This window comes from Sesamum indicum, linkage group LG12, assembly GCF_026168435.1.
Source record: "Sesamum indicum cultivar Baizhima isolate 11 linkage group LG12, ASM2616843v1, whole genome shotgun sequence".
NCBI lineage: Eukaryota > Viridiplantae > Streptophyta > Magnoliopsida > Lamiales > Pedaliaceae > Sesamum > Sesamum indicum.
In genome coordinates this window covers 15,666,697-15,683,809 of record NC_142668.1, presented here as the reverse complement: position 1 = coordinate 15,683,809, position 17,113 = coordinate 15,666,697, and the positions used below count along the sequence as shown (strand labels likewise).

Sequence of the window (17,113 nt, the reverse complement as noted above, 5' to 3'; positions counted from 1 at the left end):
AAAATCATCAAATTCGATAAGATAATAAGATAATAATTTTTCGGAAAATTTCTTTATAAATATTAAGTCCCATTAAAACTCTGAATTAATAATTCATGAATATTACAACTATAAATATTATGGTAACTTGCTAAAATATGAAGTCTGTATGCATTTGATCATTCATGGATGATTTTGCGATGCCTTTTAGATGAGAAGACATGGTTGGGTGTTATGAATTATTTTATTTTCATATTGAGATTTATATAGTATATGTTTCATTCATCATGTATGAATATATTTAATTGGCTATAATAGTTATTCCATGAATATAATGTAAACATGTATATTTAAGTAATTCCAATGAATTGAACATGCGTCTATGAATATAATAGTTAATTGTATACATTGAATTCATATTATACATGAATATATTTAATTAGTTACAAAGAATCGATTGATGCATGAATATAATCAATGAAACATATATGAATTCATTTATTTTCAATACATATGTATTAAATTTGCTGAATTTAAAAAGTCTATCTTTTAATTAATAAAATATTAATGTATCGATAAATTAATATCTCTTTAAATTAATAAAATTTTATGGTTCCAAAATTATTAATTTATAGAGGTTTTACTGTATAGCATGACTTGATTAATTTGATTTGACCAAAAATATTTTGAATAAAAAAAAAATCTTATTTGCACTCCTTTGGTCTCAATAAAAACCCAAACCCAAGAGGCAAAGATCCACAACCAACTAAGGGAATAGCAACATTACCGATTAAGGAGCATGGCAGCCTGTACGAAATACCTTCTGACCCTCTCCTTCCACCATGCAAACTCTTCTGCAACTTCCATACCAAAATTCTCGACAACACTTCACTTCAATCGGCCTTCCCGTGTGGTTGGAAATAATGCTCAAATTACGTGCTCAGCGACGACTTCAAGCAATAATCATATAACAAGAACATCCAACGTTCTCAGACTAATAGATCAAGCTGACGCGGGACTGTCTAGTACCGGAAAATTTGGCAGGTACGGAGGAGTCTTCGTGCCTGAGACACTTGTCAGTTGTCTCAACAAGCTTGCAGCTGAGTTCAATTTTATCCTACATGATCCCCAGTTTCAGGTTCATCAACGTCCACCATTCATTTTCTCATCTCTTCACCTTTAATCATAGTGTCTCTGTGTGTAATTTCGTTTAATTTGCAAAGATGATGTTCATGTAGGGTGAGCTTGCAGTTGCGCTGAGAGACTACGTGGGCCGTGAAACTCCTCTGTATTTTGCTCAACGGCTGACGGATTATCACAAGAACAGTAACGGAGAAGGCCCGGAAATTTACCTCAAGAGGGAAGATCTCAACCATGGCGGAGCACACAAGATCAACAACGCCATTGCTCAGGCGATGCTGGCCAAACGCATGGGCCGGAAAAGAGTGGTGGCTGCCACAGGCGCAGGCCAGCACGGTGTCGCAACAGCAGCAGCGTGTGCTAAGCTTTCCTTGGACTGTTCAATATTCATGGGCAACGTGGATGAGGAGAGACAGTCGTCCAACGTGCTACTAATGAAGCATCTCGGTGCTCGGGTACTATTACTTGTATCATTGGGGGGTAAAATGAAGACAACCACAAATTATACAGACGTTGCACTTTTTCTCAACGGATAGCTTTTGCCCATATTACTTAAAACGGGTTTAAATATTCTGCAACCACAATTTCGGGGAGATATATATACTTTACAAAACATGCATTTGACACTCAAATTCTAAAAATTGGTTCATTGAACCCATCCATATATTCAGGTGAAATCTGTTGAAGGGACATTCAAGGACGCAACCTCGGAAGCAATCAGGAACTGGGTGGAAGACCTGGACAACTGCTACTACTTGGCCGGGACAGCAGTTGGGCCTCACCCATGTCCTAGCATGGTTCGAGAGTTTCAGTCGATAATTGGAAAAGAAACTAGAAAACAGGCAATGGAGAAGTGGGGCGGCAAGCCAGATGTTTTGGTTGCCTGCGTCGGAAGTGGATCAAATGCACTGGGGATGTTTCATGAATTTGTGCGAGACGAAGACGTGAGACTGATTGGAGTTGAGGCTGCTGGGACTGGCATAGACAGCGGTAAGCATTCAGCAACACTGTGTTGGAAAATTATTTGGTTTCAAGTAATCGAAACAACGTTTTGAAATAGTACAATCGGATTTAAGAAATCAAAAGCAGTAAAGCCACGTTGGAACAGATAATATAAAGCAATCAGAAACGCTATTTACGACAAGAAATTTAAATAGAAAACTTACAACGAGAATTGTATCGTAACAATTCTCAATCCAATTAAAGTCATTAACTTAACCAAATCGCAGAATAGCTGCTTGCCTTGAAGAAAATATACGCCCCGTATCAGCAGTGCACCGGGTGCAACGTAATTTCTCCCAGGATAAGATGGTTACAGTTGTTCGGTTTTAGCACTATACCGAAGAACACCTCGAACAACACTCAGAAACTTATCGAAACAAGAGACTCAAATACCAAAATTTGAGTATATGAATGCCTAAGCAAAAAGAGGGCACACGAGAGTGAATAGAGGGGAAATTGAGGATTGTTTGTTGTATTTTCAAATGCAGAAAATTCAGCTTTATATAGAGGCTGATTCCTCCAAAAATGAATGCTGAAATTCATGGCCTTAATGACCTTCAAATCAATTTTGAAGGTTACAACATATTAAACCTCCACTAACGGCAGAATTGCAATCAAACCTAATTAAAAAAAAATTTGAAACAGCTGCATCAGTAATGAAATGAAACTCATTCAAATCTTTGAATTTCAAAACAACTTTTGAAAAACCTCAACAATCCCCCACAAATTCATGGATTTGATCTCAAGTTTCCATGACTTGCTTTCAACAATGGTACCTTCCGGTTTGAACCACTGTCTAAGTTATCTGACATCAGTTATCACCAGGTCAAATGGAACTAAGCCTTGAATTTAAGCCTGTAAGTGTGACAACGTATGTCAGTAACAACAAGCCACCAGCTTTGTGTTGATCTTTAGGGTTGACACTTAGGCCATGTGTCCTGATCCTGTTCATGAATGCTTTCAGGAATAACCCAATTCCTTAGTTGCGGCCAAACAACGACATTCATTTAGTTGGGCGTCTCCAGGGATGCACTGCTAGCATCTCGTCTCATAAGACTTGACCCCATTCAGAGTTAGACTCTTACTATACTAGCAGTAGCAGCACCTTCCAGAATTTCAGGGGACAGACTCCAGATACAAAGTATCAGTCTATTTGGTGCTCCGACATACCCTTACGACTTGTTGATACCACATTGAACCTTCTTTGTGGGATCTCCACTCAAAAGGTTGGGTTGCCGTCGTAGATATGTCACTCATGGGTTTTCAGTCCCATCCCCAATCTGGACTTATGAACTTGTGACAGATTCAATCCTTTCGTCAAAGGATCAGCCACATTGTCCTTTGTTCCCACAAAGTCAATGCCTATTACTCTGTCTGACACTAATGCCCTTATAGACTTCAGTCTAACTTGGATGTGTCGTTTAGTCTTTTGATTGTATTTACGACTCCTCACCTTTGCTATTGTGGTTTGACTATCACAATGTACAGCAATCGGTGAAAGAGGCTGACTTACAATGGGAAGTTGTGATAACAACCCAAATAGCCATTCTGCCTCGGTACCAGTCGTATCTAACGCACATAACTCGGCTTCAAACGTAGACCGGGTTATCAAAGTCTGTTTTGCAGACTTCCAGGAGACTGCTCCCCCACCTAAGGTAAAAACATATCCTGAGCACCCATTACTCCCGGAGTTTTTGGCTATCCAGCTAGCATCACTATATCCCTCAAGAACAGCAGGGAATCTGCCATAATGTATGGCCAGTGATACCGAGCCCTTTAAGTACCTTAGTACTCTATCCAAAGCACCCCAATGAGTTTTGTCAGGACAACTAGTGTATCTAGCCAACTTAGAGACAGAAAATGATATATCTGGTCTCGTGCCATTTGCCAGATACTGTAAGCTCCCAATAATTTGGGAATACCTTAGCTGTGCAACCGGAACACCACTTTCATTTTTGAATAAAGCTACAGAAGGATCATATGGTGTTTTAGCAATTCTACTGTTTTGATAACCAAATTTCTCAATTATCTTCTCAACATAATGAGATTGAGAAATGGTTATCCCATCAGTTGACCGAGTCAACTTGATACCAAGAATCACATTTGCCTCACCCATATCCTTCATTTCAAACTTGTGTTTCAAAAATGACTTGGTTTCGGTAATAATATCTAGACATGATCCTATTAACAGAATATCATCCACATACAGGCATAAAATTATCATTTTATCTCCTTCAACCTTGCAGTATATACATTTATCATTCTCATTTACAGTGAAGCCAAATGCAAGAATAGTTTTATCAAACTTTTCATGCCACTGTTTGGGTGCTTGTTTAAGTCCATATAGAGACTTAACAAGTTTACAGACTTTATGCTCGTTACCATGAGCTACAAACCCCTCAGGCTGATCCATGTAAATTTCTTCCTCGAGTTCACCATACAAGAAGGCTGTTTTCACATCCATCTGGTGAATCGGGAGATTATACACCGAAGCAAGTGCTATAAGCACCCGGATTGTAGTCAATCGAGCTACCGGGGAATAGGTATCGAAATAGTCTATTCCCTCCTTTTGTTTAAACCCTTTGGCCACCAATCTGGCTTTAAACTTATCTATGGTCCCATCAGGTTTCAGTTTCCTTTTAAAAATCCACTTACATCCAATAGTAGTACACCCCGGAGGGAGATCGACTAGTACCCATGTTCCATTGGAAACAATGGAGTCCATCTCACTTTTGACAGCTTCTTTCCACTGCTTGGCTTCTGAAGAGGCCATAGCATCTTTGAAAGTTATCGGATCATCCTCGATGTTGTAAGTGACAAAGTCACTTCCAAAATCCTTGACGATCCTAGCTCTCTTACTCCGTCTAGGTTCATCTGACTCCTCATGAGTCTGATTAGAACTACTAGGACCAACCCCCACATTTGACATCTTTTCCACATGTTCAGGAATAGATGTGGAGGTAAGTGAATCATCAAGCGAAACATTAGAAGGTATTCCTGTTTTTAAAGGAAATACATCTTCTAGGAATACAGCATCACGAAATTCGACTATTGTGTTGACCTCAATGCCTGGAATTTCTGATTTAATAACCAGAAATCTTAAGGCATAACTTGTCTCCACATAGCCCAAGAACACAGCATCGACAGTCTTAGGACCCAATTTCTTTCGTTTGTGTTCTGGGACTAGCACTTTTGCTAGGCACCCCCACACTCGAAAGTATTTCAGGCTTGGTTTCCTACCTTTCCACAACTCGAAAGGAGTACTCGTATTGTGTTTCAGAGGGACTCTATTCAGAATATGACAAGCCGTATTCAAAGCCTCTCCCCACAAATACTTTGGTAACCCAGAGGTTAGTAGGAGACTGTTAATCATGTCTTTGAATGTTCTATTCTTTCGTTCAGCCATCCCATTAGACGAAGGGGAATAAGGAGGAGTCTCTTCATGAATAATGCCAAATGTTTGACAATATTCATTGAACTTACTCGACTCATATTCTCCTCCTCTATCGGACCTTAGTCTTTTAAGTTTCTTACCAGTTTGGGTTTCTGCTTCATTTTTAAACAAAATAAATTTGTCTAAGGCTTCATCCTTATTTTTCATGAGAAACACATAACAGTATCTACTGCAATCATCTATAAAAGTGATAAAATATCGTTTGTGGTCCCTGGTCAAAACTCCATTGAACTCACAAATATCAGTGTGAACTAAATCAAGTATTTCCGAATCCCTTTCAATTGACTGATAGGGTTTCCTAACTTGTTTAGCTTCTACACAAACTTGGCATTTGTGATTTCGTTCAATATTTTGACTAGGAATTAAATTCAAATTCATCATTCGTTTGATCGAATTGAAATTTAAATGACCTAACCTACTATGCCACAGAGTAGAAGATTCAACATTCAATATAATAGAATCAGAAACATCAATTTTATTATTATCAACTCGAACTTTGAACAAGCCATCATCTAAGTAGCCTTTACCAACAAAAATACCAAATTGCTGAATAACAACTTTATTAAACTTGAAAACCAATTCATACCCTTCCCTAACTATTACAGAACCACTAATAATGTTTCTTCTGACAGTGGGTACATGATGAACTCTTTTCAGCGACAGAATGCGCCCTGAAGGAAACTTCAAGTCCACGCTTCCTATCCCAAGTACTTCAGCTGTACTGGAGTTCCCCATGCTTACTGTCCTTCCACTGATGGCCTGATAAGACACAAAGAGAGATTTATCAGCACAAACGTGCACATTCGCTCCAGTGTCAATCAACCAATCATATGGTTCGTAAATAGTCAAGAGTTCAGGTTGTATAGATACATACCCATCAGTTGCTCCTGAGGTGCTAGCTCCGCTAGGACCTCCCACAACCATGTTGACAACTGCCTGCCCAGTCTTGGCCTTTTTATTAGGACAAAGCTTAGCCCAGTGTCCAACCTGCCCACAGTTCCAGCATGGTTTGTTTGCTTTTGGTTTCTTATTTTTGGAGGCCTTGCTTTTAGTGATGGCTTTCGAGTTCGTGTTAATCTTATTCACTTTTGGTTTCCCCACTATGAAATTGGCCCTTGGTTGATGTTCAACAGGCATCTTGTGCGTTTGATTTCTATGTTCTTCCTCAATGCTGATAGCAATCATAAGATCATCCAGAGACAATCTCCCTTTTTGATGCTTGAGTGTCATGCCAAAATTTTCCCAAGATTTGGGAAATTTGTCCACTATAGACATGACCAGAAACTTCTCGGGAAGCTTCATCTCAGCATCAGCCAGAGCATGCTCAAGGTTGATAATCTCATGAGTCTGTTCAGCCACAGACCGGTCCTCAACCATTTGATACCTCATGAACTTAGAAACAGAATACTTTTCGAGCCCTTGCTCTTCAGTATTATATTTCCGGTCCAACTCATCCCACAGAGACTTAGCAGTGTAAGAATCAGAACAATAGACATCGAAGAGCGTATTTGACAGGGCTGACAAAATCGCTCCTCTGCCTATTTGATCCCTTTCTGTCCACTGCGCTATCTCAACAGTTTTGGGATCGGTATCAGTAGGTTCAGGTCTGATCACCTGAATCACTGACAAAAGTCCTTTCATCGTCAACCAAATTTTCATTCGCTGTTGCCAGCGTTTGAAAAATTGGCCCGAAAACTTGTCCGGTAAACCGGTCAAGTCGACCTTTTGTGTGATCGGAATTGCAACAGAAATCGGCTCGGCCATCTTTTAGTATTTTAGGAAACTAAAAGTGATGTTTCAAATAAAAGATTTTCAAAATAGCGTTTTCCAAAAATAGTTCCAACGACAAAATCCGATTTTTCAAAACCTGTATATTTTCTTCAAGATTGTTGGAAAATTATTTGGTTTCAAGTAATCGAAACGACGTTTTGAAATAGTACAATCGGATTTAAGAAATCAAAAGCAGTAAAGCCACGTTGGAACAGATAATATAAAGCAATCAGAAACGCTATTTACGACAAGAAATTTAAATAGAAAACTTACAACGAGAATTGTATCGTAACAATTCTCAATCCAATTAAAGTCATTAACTTAACCAAATCGCAGAATAGCTGCTTGCCTTGAAGAAAATATACGCCCCGTATCAGCAGTGCACCGGGTGCAACGTAATTTCTCCCAGGATAAGATGGTTACAGTTGTTCGGTTTTAGCACTATACCGAAGAACACCTCGAACAACACTCAGAAACTTATCGAAACAAGAGACTCAAATACCAAAATTTGAGTATATGAATGCCTAAGCAAAAAGAGGGCACACGAGAGTGAATAGAGGGGAAATTGAGGATTGTTTGTTGTATTTTCAAATGCAGAAAATTCAGCTTTATATAGAGGCTGATTCCTCCAAAAATGAATGCTGAAATTCATGGCCTTAATGACCTTCAAATCAATTTTGAAGGTTACAACATATTAAACCTCCACTAACGGCAGAATTGCAATCAAACCTAATTAAAAAAAAATTTGAAACAGCTGCATCAGTAATGAAATGAAACTCATTCAAATCTTTGAATTTCAAAACAACTTTTGAAAAACCTCAACACACTGAGTAAAGGAGAAATAGGGGTATATCACGGAGCCATGAGCTATTTGTTGCAAGATGATGAAGGCCAAATAATCGGTCCCCACTCGATAGGTGTTGGGTAAGTATTCGGCAGTACTCATTAAAGTTGTGCAGAGGAATCTCCATTGGTTGGAACTAATTCTATGGTTGTTGATAATATTATAATGCAGGCTAGAGTACCCAGGGGTCAGCCCAGAGCTCAGCTTTCTCAAAGATATTGGGAGGGCAGAGTTTCACACAGTCACAGATGAAGAAGCCCTTGATGGTAAATGATTGTGCATTCACTCACCAAAATTAACACTCCACGACACTAATTTTATCTCAAATTAGGTTTAAGCGTACCAAATCAATCACATAGTAAATATAATGCATTTGCCATCGGTCAATTTCTTTTAACTTGTATAACAAACACATAACAAGTGTATTCATCTGTCATCCAAATGATTTAGTTCAAACCAAACTCAATTTAAGTACTTTGTGAAAAGAAAAAGAAGTGGTAGAATAACTATATTGGATTGGATCCACCAACTAATTAATAATGATGTCACTATATTTTGTTTGCAGCATATGCAGTGTTGTGCCGATTAGAAGGCATAGCGCCAGCTCTGGAGGCAGCTCATGCATTGGCATATCTAGGGAAACTTTGCCCAACCTTGCCCAACCGCACCAAGGTTGTAGTTAACTGCAGTGGTCGTGGCGATAAGGATGCGCACACAGTCTTCAACTACCACCAACAACAAATGAGCTTGCCAATTAAATTCAATTAACATAACGAATTTGTTGTCTAGATAGTAATAAAACAACAAAAGGAAAGGGAGGCCGGCGGGCTGCGGCCCTTTAAGAGAAACAACTTCGCCTGACTTTAGCTTAGAAGTGGACGCCCAACAATCATCAGCCTGATTTTCCATAAGAAAATCAAAAAATAATTACCGATTGTACAATTTTACTTTTAAAAATTTAAACGTATGTGTCTCATCAGTACTATGCCACGATGTTGATGTATATTTTAATTGCTAGATTGTAGATGAAGAAAAATATAAAATTAATTAATTTAATATTCTCTTTTGGTGATAATTCAATTTTAGTGATTGTATATGATAAATAATTATATTATTTAATGAGAATATTATTGAATTAAACATTTTCATAATATAAATATATATATAGATAGATAGATAGAAGTAGCGATTGTGGTTTCATATCCAAAATATCTTAGGAGTAAGAAAACAATTGATCGTTTCATGTGGAAATTAATTCGCAAGATATTGAGGATCATCTACCAGGTGTTGGGATCAAATTCATTATTCATTGGACCACTTTCATTCAGGAGCGGACAAAATTAAAACAACACTTAATAAAATTAACGTTCAACACGCTCAAATTGGTGTGCACAATAAATTATTAAATATTAATTTTAAAAATATATTTTAGTTATATACATTCAAATATTAAAAAAGAAAAAGAAAGAAGAAAATTATGGGCTTAAGAAGTTAAAAGCACGTATAAGTTCAGAAGGTGAGAAAGTTGGAAATTAAAAAATAAAGAAGAGAGGGAGAGAGAGAGAGAAGAGCAAATATTTGTGAAGTAGTATATAAAAATTAAAAAATAAAAGGGCAGAACAAAAAATATGAGAAGTAGATGCATGTCCTTCCTTAATAATAAAGTGTGGGACATTCAAATGAATGTGCAATATTAAATAAAAAAATTAATTTTTATTTTTAAAATTGTATGTTAATTAAAGAAACTAAAAATATTGAAACAGAAAGATATAAGAAGTTAAAGTCTATGAAATTTGAGAAAAGGGCAACTTGATCAAAAGAGGGAGAAAAAAAAAAAGATGAAATAATATTAAAAACAAAAAGTTAACAAATAAAACAGGCGAAAAATATGAGACAATGAAGCAGTATTCTCTTTTAATAATAAGGTATGGATGATAGCGAGTTTGGTACTTTGGTCAACCTGTAAAAGCTTCTATAGGTAATCCTGTTCTTGAGATGAGAGAGAGTCATCCAACGTTCACCTAATGAAGTGCTCGGGTTCTAATACTTTCAGCAATTGCGTGAATCATTGGGGGTATAATGGAGACAACAACAAATATTATCGCCTTTGCACTTTAGTTTTGATCATATTAAAATGGGTTCAAATATTCTAACTCCCCAACCTTACTTTCATGGAGAAACTTTGGGCGCCTTACAGTCCGCACCCCTGACTTTCTTAAAAATGTGCAATTAACCACTCAAACTTTTAAAAGTGGTTCACTGAATCCATTCAGGTAAAATCTGTTGAAGGAACATTTAAGGATGCAACATCGGACGCAATCAAGAACTAGAGGGCTTCACCCATGCCAGAACATGGTATCAAAGTTTCTGAATTTGGAAAGAAATCAGAAAACGGGCAATGGAAAAGTGGGGTGACAGGCCAGATGTTTTGGTGCGTGCGTTGGGAGTGGGTCAAATGCACTGGGGATGTTTCATGAGTTTGTGAGTGACAGACTAATTGGATTTGAGGCTGTTGGGACGGGTATAGATAGCGGTAGGCATTCAGCACCTCTGAGTAAAGGAGAAATAGGGTATGTCACGTAACCCATGAGCTATTTGTTGCAAGATGGTGAGGACAAAATAATTAGCCCACACTCAAGACCTATATTGCAGTTGTAGGATGAACTGTTAATATTGCATTTGTAAAGACCTATAATGCATGGACACTTCTAACACATAAAGTACCGGATACAATATAATACTCCCTAGACACGTCATCTTCATAAAACAGGACAATGTATTCTATTCATTAGAGATATAGATTACATTTCAAAAATCCCACCATTCTTAAGCACATGGTAAGTTTAAAATATCAGCAGCTATGCATTGAGCAAGAATTAGTTCCTACAAAAGTATTCTAACACAGTTACAGTAACATCATGTATATTAAATGTTATAGATTGGAAACAAATGCAGCCGCATATGTACAACCTTACCCCAAGCCACTATGTTCCAGCAGTGGGTAATGCTGCCATAAACGAGTTGTAGGATGACTCGAGGTCAAAGTGCAGCTGCCGTGCCTGTTGCTCAGTAAGCTCATCAGCAGCGCCCATTTTTGACAACCTGGCAATCCACTCTCTCATCTTTGTTTTCCCCTCAAAATCAGGTGGCAGTATTGATAGCTTATTGAGAGAAGCGGACAGATCAGACAGCAATGGATGGACCTGATCAACTGCAACCATGTTCAGTTTCAATGAGTCCATAGCAGTAATAAAATTCTGCACGCATTCGGCCACAATGGCAGCAGAGGTAGTTGCTGACATTGCCGCTGCAGCTCTGTGCTCCACAGTGGCAGGAACTCCGGATGTCACAAGGCGGTTGAGGGCGGCTGGGCAGTCCATCTTATATGTTTCGTGAAAGCGCTCAATACTGGGTACAATGTCTTTCAATGTGGACGACAGCGTTTTAAAATGGGCAATCAACTTTTGACATTCAGTTTCATACTCTGTAGGAGAGATTATGTCGCGCACATAAGCTTTCTCGAGCTTCTCTGTTGCTTTTATAATTGCAAAGAGCTCAGCGAAATTCTCATACATCTCTCTTTCGCGCTTGTCGTTCCATAGCTTAACCTCCATCTATTAACTAATATATAAGATATAGATATCTGATTGGAGAAGAGAACGGGACACGCGCAAAGAGAAACAAAACCCTTGTCCCTGCCAAAATCAAGAGCCCAAACAGTCATCAGATCCATAACACTCAATCTGATTTCACGTATTTACAGAAAAAAACAGGATATTTTCACAGAATGCATTTCGGGAACAGAAAGCAAATCCCCAATAAAAGAATCCTAAATTCTCATCTGAAACACACAAATACACACACTCCAGAAGACATGTATAACTAACAGCAAGGCACCGAATAAAACAAATGAGCAACACCCTTCATGAAAATTAATGAAACAATCGGTATTACAGGCAGCACAAAAACCTTAAAAAAGAAACAGAGACAGAAACCCTAGAATCACCAGATGAATCGCACTTCACAAATTCAAAAATCGCGGATTAAAAAGAAAAGACACGGGGTAAAACATAAGAATACCCTTTCACATAGCGACGAAATTTGATCCACACATACCTCAGGACATGGGTAGAATCGCAAGAAGCGAAAATCAGCAGAAAAAAAAAAAAGAGAATAATAGGTAACCTACAAAATGATGAACATACACACGCGAGAATCTCTAGTCTCTAGAGAGAGAGAAGGAAGAACTTACGGAGAATGAGGAACGCGCTTTGAATAATGGGAAGAGTGTTGCAGGGGGGGAGGTGGAAGAGCCAGTCTGAGATTGCGTGTGCCCAATATTTTCACATTAAACTATTCCAAGTCCTCTCTCTGTCTCCCAATTCCCTTATTCTGAAACACAAAAATACAGATGACATGAGATGAGCTTCTAATAGGTATAACAGTTGCCCCCTTTCCATCATATTATGAGATTTTCCATTTGAAATTCACCAAAGTTTCAACTTCATTCATTCTTTTCATAACCTAAATTTCTATTTCATTTTTTATTTAATAATTTTTCAAGCTAAATTCGAACTCGAGCTCGAACTTAAAATAATAATTATAAAATATATTTAAAAATATTAAATTATTATTTTTTAAATAAAAATAATAATTATCATTTATTTTTAAATTTTTAGATTAATTAGTTACTCATTTCTTAACTTCTCTATTTATCTTGATTTTGCGTAACTACCTTTTGGTAGTTATTCTCTTTCATGCATTTCTTTTTAATTTTTCTACATTATTTATTACCTCTATTTGTTATTTTTTTATAAATTAAATATTTATATTAATATATATTTTGAGATTCTTTTTAAAAATAAAAAAGTTAATAATATCATTTCTATAAATATTTTATTTTAAATTATTTTTAAAAATTATATATATACATGAAATGTGTCGCACTTACTAATACAAATTAAACATAAAGGCTGTCAATCAGCGGCCAGCCCGCGTTTTGGGCCAACTTATAAACAATATCCAGCATTTTTGACTCCTTTCCGCCCACATCTAACAGCAACATATTTCACTTGAGCCCAATACAAAGAAATAAAAACTCGTTCCCTAAATTAGGATCATTTTTCTTTTTATCGTTGATCATAAAATTTGTTTTCATAATTTTTTATGTGGCATTTTCTCGTAATGAAATATAACACGTATTTAGAATTTTTATATATGTTAATTTTATTAATTATATAAATATTTTTGATATGATAATATATATTTTTTTTATTATATGCATTTAAGATCTGCATGGTCATTTTTACTAAATTAAATATTTTTAATAAAAATGTGTTGTGGTACTAAAAATATTATTTTTGTTAGTGGGACATAAAAATTTCATAATTAGAAGGACAAAAAAATTAAAAAAATCTAAATCGGGGAAGGAAAATTGTTATTATTTGTTCTGAACATATATATATATATATATAATAACGAAAAAGAAGGAGACCCAACCCAGTGACAGTGAAGGTCGGGGACAGCGGAGAGCATGGAGTGGTGTGTGTCGATGCCAAAGATTGAACTCCACGCCCATCTCAATGGCTCCATAAGAGACTCCACTCTACTGTGATTCCCACTTTCACTCTTCTATGTTTCAATTCTCCATTTTCCATTTTAGAAACTTGAAATTCTTACATGGGATTCCTTCGTTGATGCTGTAAAATTAAAGGGAACTCTGAGTTTTGGCATTTAATTATCATGTTTAGACGGAATTCCTATTTTTATTGGAAGGAAAATTATTATCTGCAGGGAACTTGCTAGAGATTTGGGTGAGAAGGGCGCTATAGTTTTCTCTGACGTGGAGCATGTTATACTGAAAAGTATGGCGTTTCTTGTTTTGTTTTTTCCTTCTTAATCAATATAGTTTCTTGGTATGGAGTTCTTTGGAAATTTTTGAGTGGGATGTTATGTTCTTTCTCGTGTAATCCGTTGACCTCCATTGGAGTACTTGAAGTTGACTTACAACTTCATGATGGGTTGCCTTATGAGATTCGATTGGTACGGTATGATTACCTGGAATTGACTTAAAGCATTGTCGATGCAGATGATCGTTCGCTCAGCGAGGTGTTCAAGTTATTTGACTTAATTCATATTCTTACTACCGACCACAAAACTGTTACTAGGATCACAAAAGAGGTCTGATTGCAGATATTTCAGGTGGTTGTATCTTGTATTCTTGTATATCCGGAACTAGTGTTTACTGTTCATTTTTATGTACAATAGGTTATTGAAGATTTTGCTGCAGATAATGTTGTTTACTTGGAATTAAGAACGACTCCGAAGGTATATTGTTTACTGCCCAAAAACTGTTCATGTGGATGAAGTAACCATGGGATTTTACATCGATATGCAAGAAAATTTTGTGTTATGGAAGAATGCGGTATCTTGATTGACAGTTTTTGGATACCAGCAAGTCTTTATTGCAGCTGTCTTGATCCTAAGTGACTTATATTTTGTATATGTGAATCCTTACATTTTCTAATGCAGAGGAATGATTCTAAAGGGATGAGCAAGCGCTCATATGTTGAAGCGGTTCTAGATGGCATACGATCTGTCAATGTAGTTGAGGTTGATCTTTCACATAAACTAAATATGGATACTTCTGCCTATTCTCATGCTATGAATGATGTGTGTGATGGAACTGGGAGCAAGAAAATATATGTGAGGCTACTTCTTAGTATTGACCGTCGTGAGACTGCTGAAGCTGCAATGGAAACTGTATGTTAATGTAGCTTGAGCAACAAAGAAGCTCCAAATTTGTAAGATTTCCCAGCTATAGAGCTCTGATAGTTTGTTAACTGCCTCTTAACAGGTGAAGCTTGCTCTAGAAATGAGAGATTTCGGAGTAGTGGGTATAGATCTTTCTGGCAACCCTTCCGTTGGTGAATGGTACTGTATCCTATCAGTTATTCTACGTCAGATGTATAGTTTCATTCTGGTTGTGTAAAGATGATGGATTTCTCATTCTTGTACTAGGCTTTCATTTTTTCCTGCTTTAGAGTTTGCTAGAAAGCAAGGACTTCCAATTACTCTACACTGCGGCGAGGTGCATTTGATCTGTCTGCATTACGACTTTCTTTTTGCATGGTATCGAGATTGCTATGACTCTGACTACTTTATATCTGCAACTTAGTGTTTATAGGTGCCCAATCCAGATGAAATCCGTGCAATGCTAGATTTTCTTCCCAGGAGAATTGGACATGCTTGTTGCTTTGGAGATGATGAGTGGAAACTTTTAAAAGAGCTCAAGATTCCGGTTTGATTTTCATAACCATTTCTGCATTATTCTTATTCTGCCTTTTTCTTTTGTTGTCTGCAAGCACATCATATGTGCTACATGATTAAATGTGCATATCAGTCATCCCACGCCATTTTGTGACTTTTGGTTGTGTTTTTTCCTGTAACCCTATTAATTAGTTGTTTGGTTTCTAGCTACTCGAGAAAATATAATTTAAGTTGACTACTCTAAGAATGAAATTGCTATCATCGACTGTCTGTGCCTTTGACGTTATGCGTTGGTTTTTGCTTGGTGACTTTTTGTTTGAATGTTGTGCATTATAACAGGTGGAGATTTGTTTGACATCAAACATTAGAACTGAAACGATTGCTTCGGTGGATGTTCATCATTTTGGTCAGTTTTCCTTACTCTAACATAATGCTATTCAATGGTTTATGTTTTAGATCCAGGAGATCGATCACGATGACTGATGTAGTTATGCTTGGCTGTCAGTCTGATGATCTTGAAACACACTCCAATAATTTCCAAACTGATGAAAACGTGTATACAATTCTATATCCAATTTGTAATGGCATTGTTTATGCTTTCAGCTGATTTATATGAATCAAACCATCCATTGATCTTGTGCACGGATGATGCTGGGGTTTTCTCGACCAGTCTGTCTGCCGAGTACATGCTTGCCTCATCTACTTTTGGTAGGTGTAACTTTTTCTGTGAATGTGAATCTAATACCAAGAATTCAAGTGTGTGATAATGAATTTCGAATTCCTGTTGTCGTTTTTTCTTCACTTGTGTTGACACAAGGTCTCGGAAAGAGGGATATGTTTCAACTTGCTGAGAAGGCCATCGAATTCATTTTTGCCTGTGATAAAGTGAAAAGAGATCTGAAGATGATATATACTACGGCTCTCACAGAACTCAACTTATGACCATAAATTTCATCCGAGGTTTTAAACCACTATGATTGCATGTGAGAACATTATGACTCCTTAACCCTTTAGGCCATGTTTACCATACTTGATTGGGCTGGATATCCTTATTAATCCAGTCCAATGGAACATTATGAATCCTTAGCCCTTTATAGTGGATCCTAATTCCATGTTTGTCCCTTTTAGTTCGGTACAAGAATTTGTTCAGCAATTGCTTATCTGGAATTCAAATGCAGTAATATATGTGGAATTTAAGGATCAAAGTGGGTGCATTCTTGGTATGTTGACATGGTCCTTTGAAAGAAAATAAAAGAAACAAGAATTGGAAGTAAGAAGCACCACTGTTGAGAATAGATTTAAAATGGGTGGGTTTTGACGCAGTTCAAGTTGGAAAGAGTTTTGTTTGTTGATGGATTTGGTGAATCAAGATTGGTGGAAAAGTGGAGGATGCCTTAGCCAGCCCCTTCACATGGAAGGAATCGTGACTTTCATGTCAAAGTCGACGTAAAGGTCTATTAATTATTTGCCCAGAAAGTTGTACAAGTAAAGTTGAAAATCGATATTTGATTGATTCTTGCATCATACCCCTACTAGAAACCTGTACAACACTATTAAACTGTTTTATTTATTTTGAAGGGTAAAATGTTACTAACTCTACATAATTATAAATATTTTATCAATTTTGAGTAGTTACATATTTGATAAAATTATGC

At 37.0% G+C, this 17,113-nt stretch overlaps 3 protein-coding genes across 5 annotated transcripts; 2 read left to right on the top strand and 1 right to left on the bottom strand.

The window, feature by feature from the left end:
* Nucleotides 1-718: 718 nt before the first annotated feature.
* Nucleotides 719-9,174, top strand: LOC105175371 (tryptophan synthase beta chain 1-like). The gene is made up of 6 exons (XM_088876448.1): nt 719-1,117; nt 1,218-1,574; nt 1,791-2,129; nt 8,175-8,269; nt 8,361-8,455; nt 8,755-9,174. The coding sequence occupies exons 1-6, from the start codon at nt 779-781 to the stop codon at nt 8,955-8,957; spliced, it is 1,428 nt and encodes a 475-aa protein (XP_088732574.1). The 5' UTR covers nt 719-778; the 3' UTR covers nt 8,958-9,174.
* A 1,773-nt stretch (nt 9,175-10,947) lies between these two features.
* On the bottom strand, nt 10,948-12,653 carry LOC105175370 (vacuolar protein sorting-associated protein 28 homolog 1). 3 transcript variants are annotated; one of them, XM_011097797.3, is made up of 2 exons: nt 12,442-12,653; nt 10,948-11,884 (listed from the first exon to the last, which is right to left on the bottom strand). In XM_011097797.3, the coding sequence occupies exon 2, from the start codon at nt 11,801-11,803 to the stop codon at nt 11,174-11,176; it is 630 nt and encodes a 209-aa protein (XP_011096099.1). In that variant the 5' UTR covers nt 11,804-11,884; nt 12,442-12,653; the 3' UTR covers nt 10,948-11,173. The 3 variants fall into 3 exon arrangements, with proteins under 3 accessions (XP_011096099.1, XP_011096100.1, XP_020554206.1); XM_011097798.3 differs by having other exon boundaries at nt 12,306-12,443; XM_020698547.2 differs by lacking the exon at nt 12,442-12,653 and adding an exon at nt 12,270-12,417.
* Nucleotides 12,654-13,642: 989 nt separating this feature from the next.
* On the top strand, nt 13,643-16,982 carry LOC105175369 (adenosine/AMP deaminase family protein). Its single transcript, XM_011097796.3, has 11 exons — nt 13,643-13,799; nt 13,983-14,053; nt 14,278-14,369; nt 14,457-14,516; nt 14,721-14,951; nt 15,046-15,122; nt 15,210-15,279; nt 15,376-15,489; nt 15,798-15,864; nt 16,062-16,166; nt 16,276-16,982. The coding sequence occupies exons 1-11, from the start codon at nt 13,723-13,725 to the stop codon at nt 16,398-16,400; spliced, it is 1,089 nt and encodes a 362-aa protein (XP_011096098.1). The 5' UTR covers nt 13,643-13,722; the 3' UTR covers nt 16,401-16,982.
* Nucleotides 16,983-17,113: the final 131 nt, after the last annotated feature.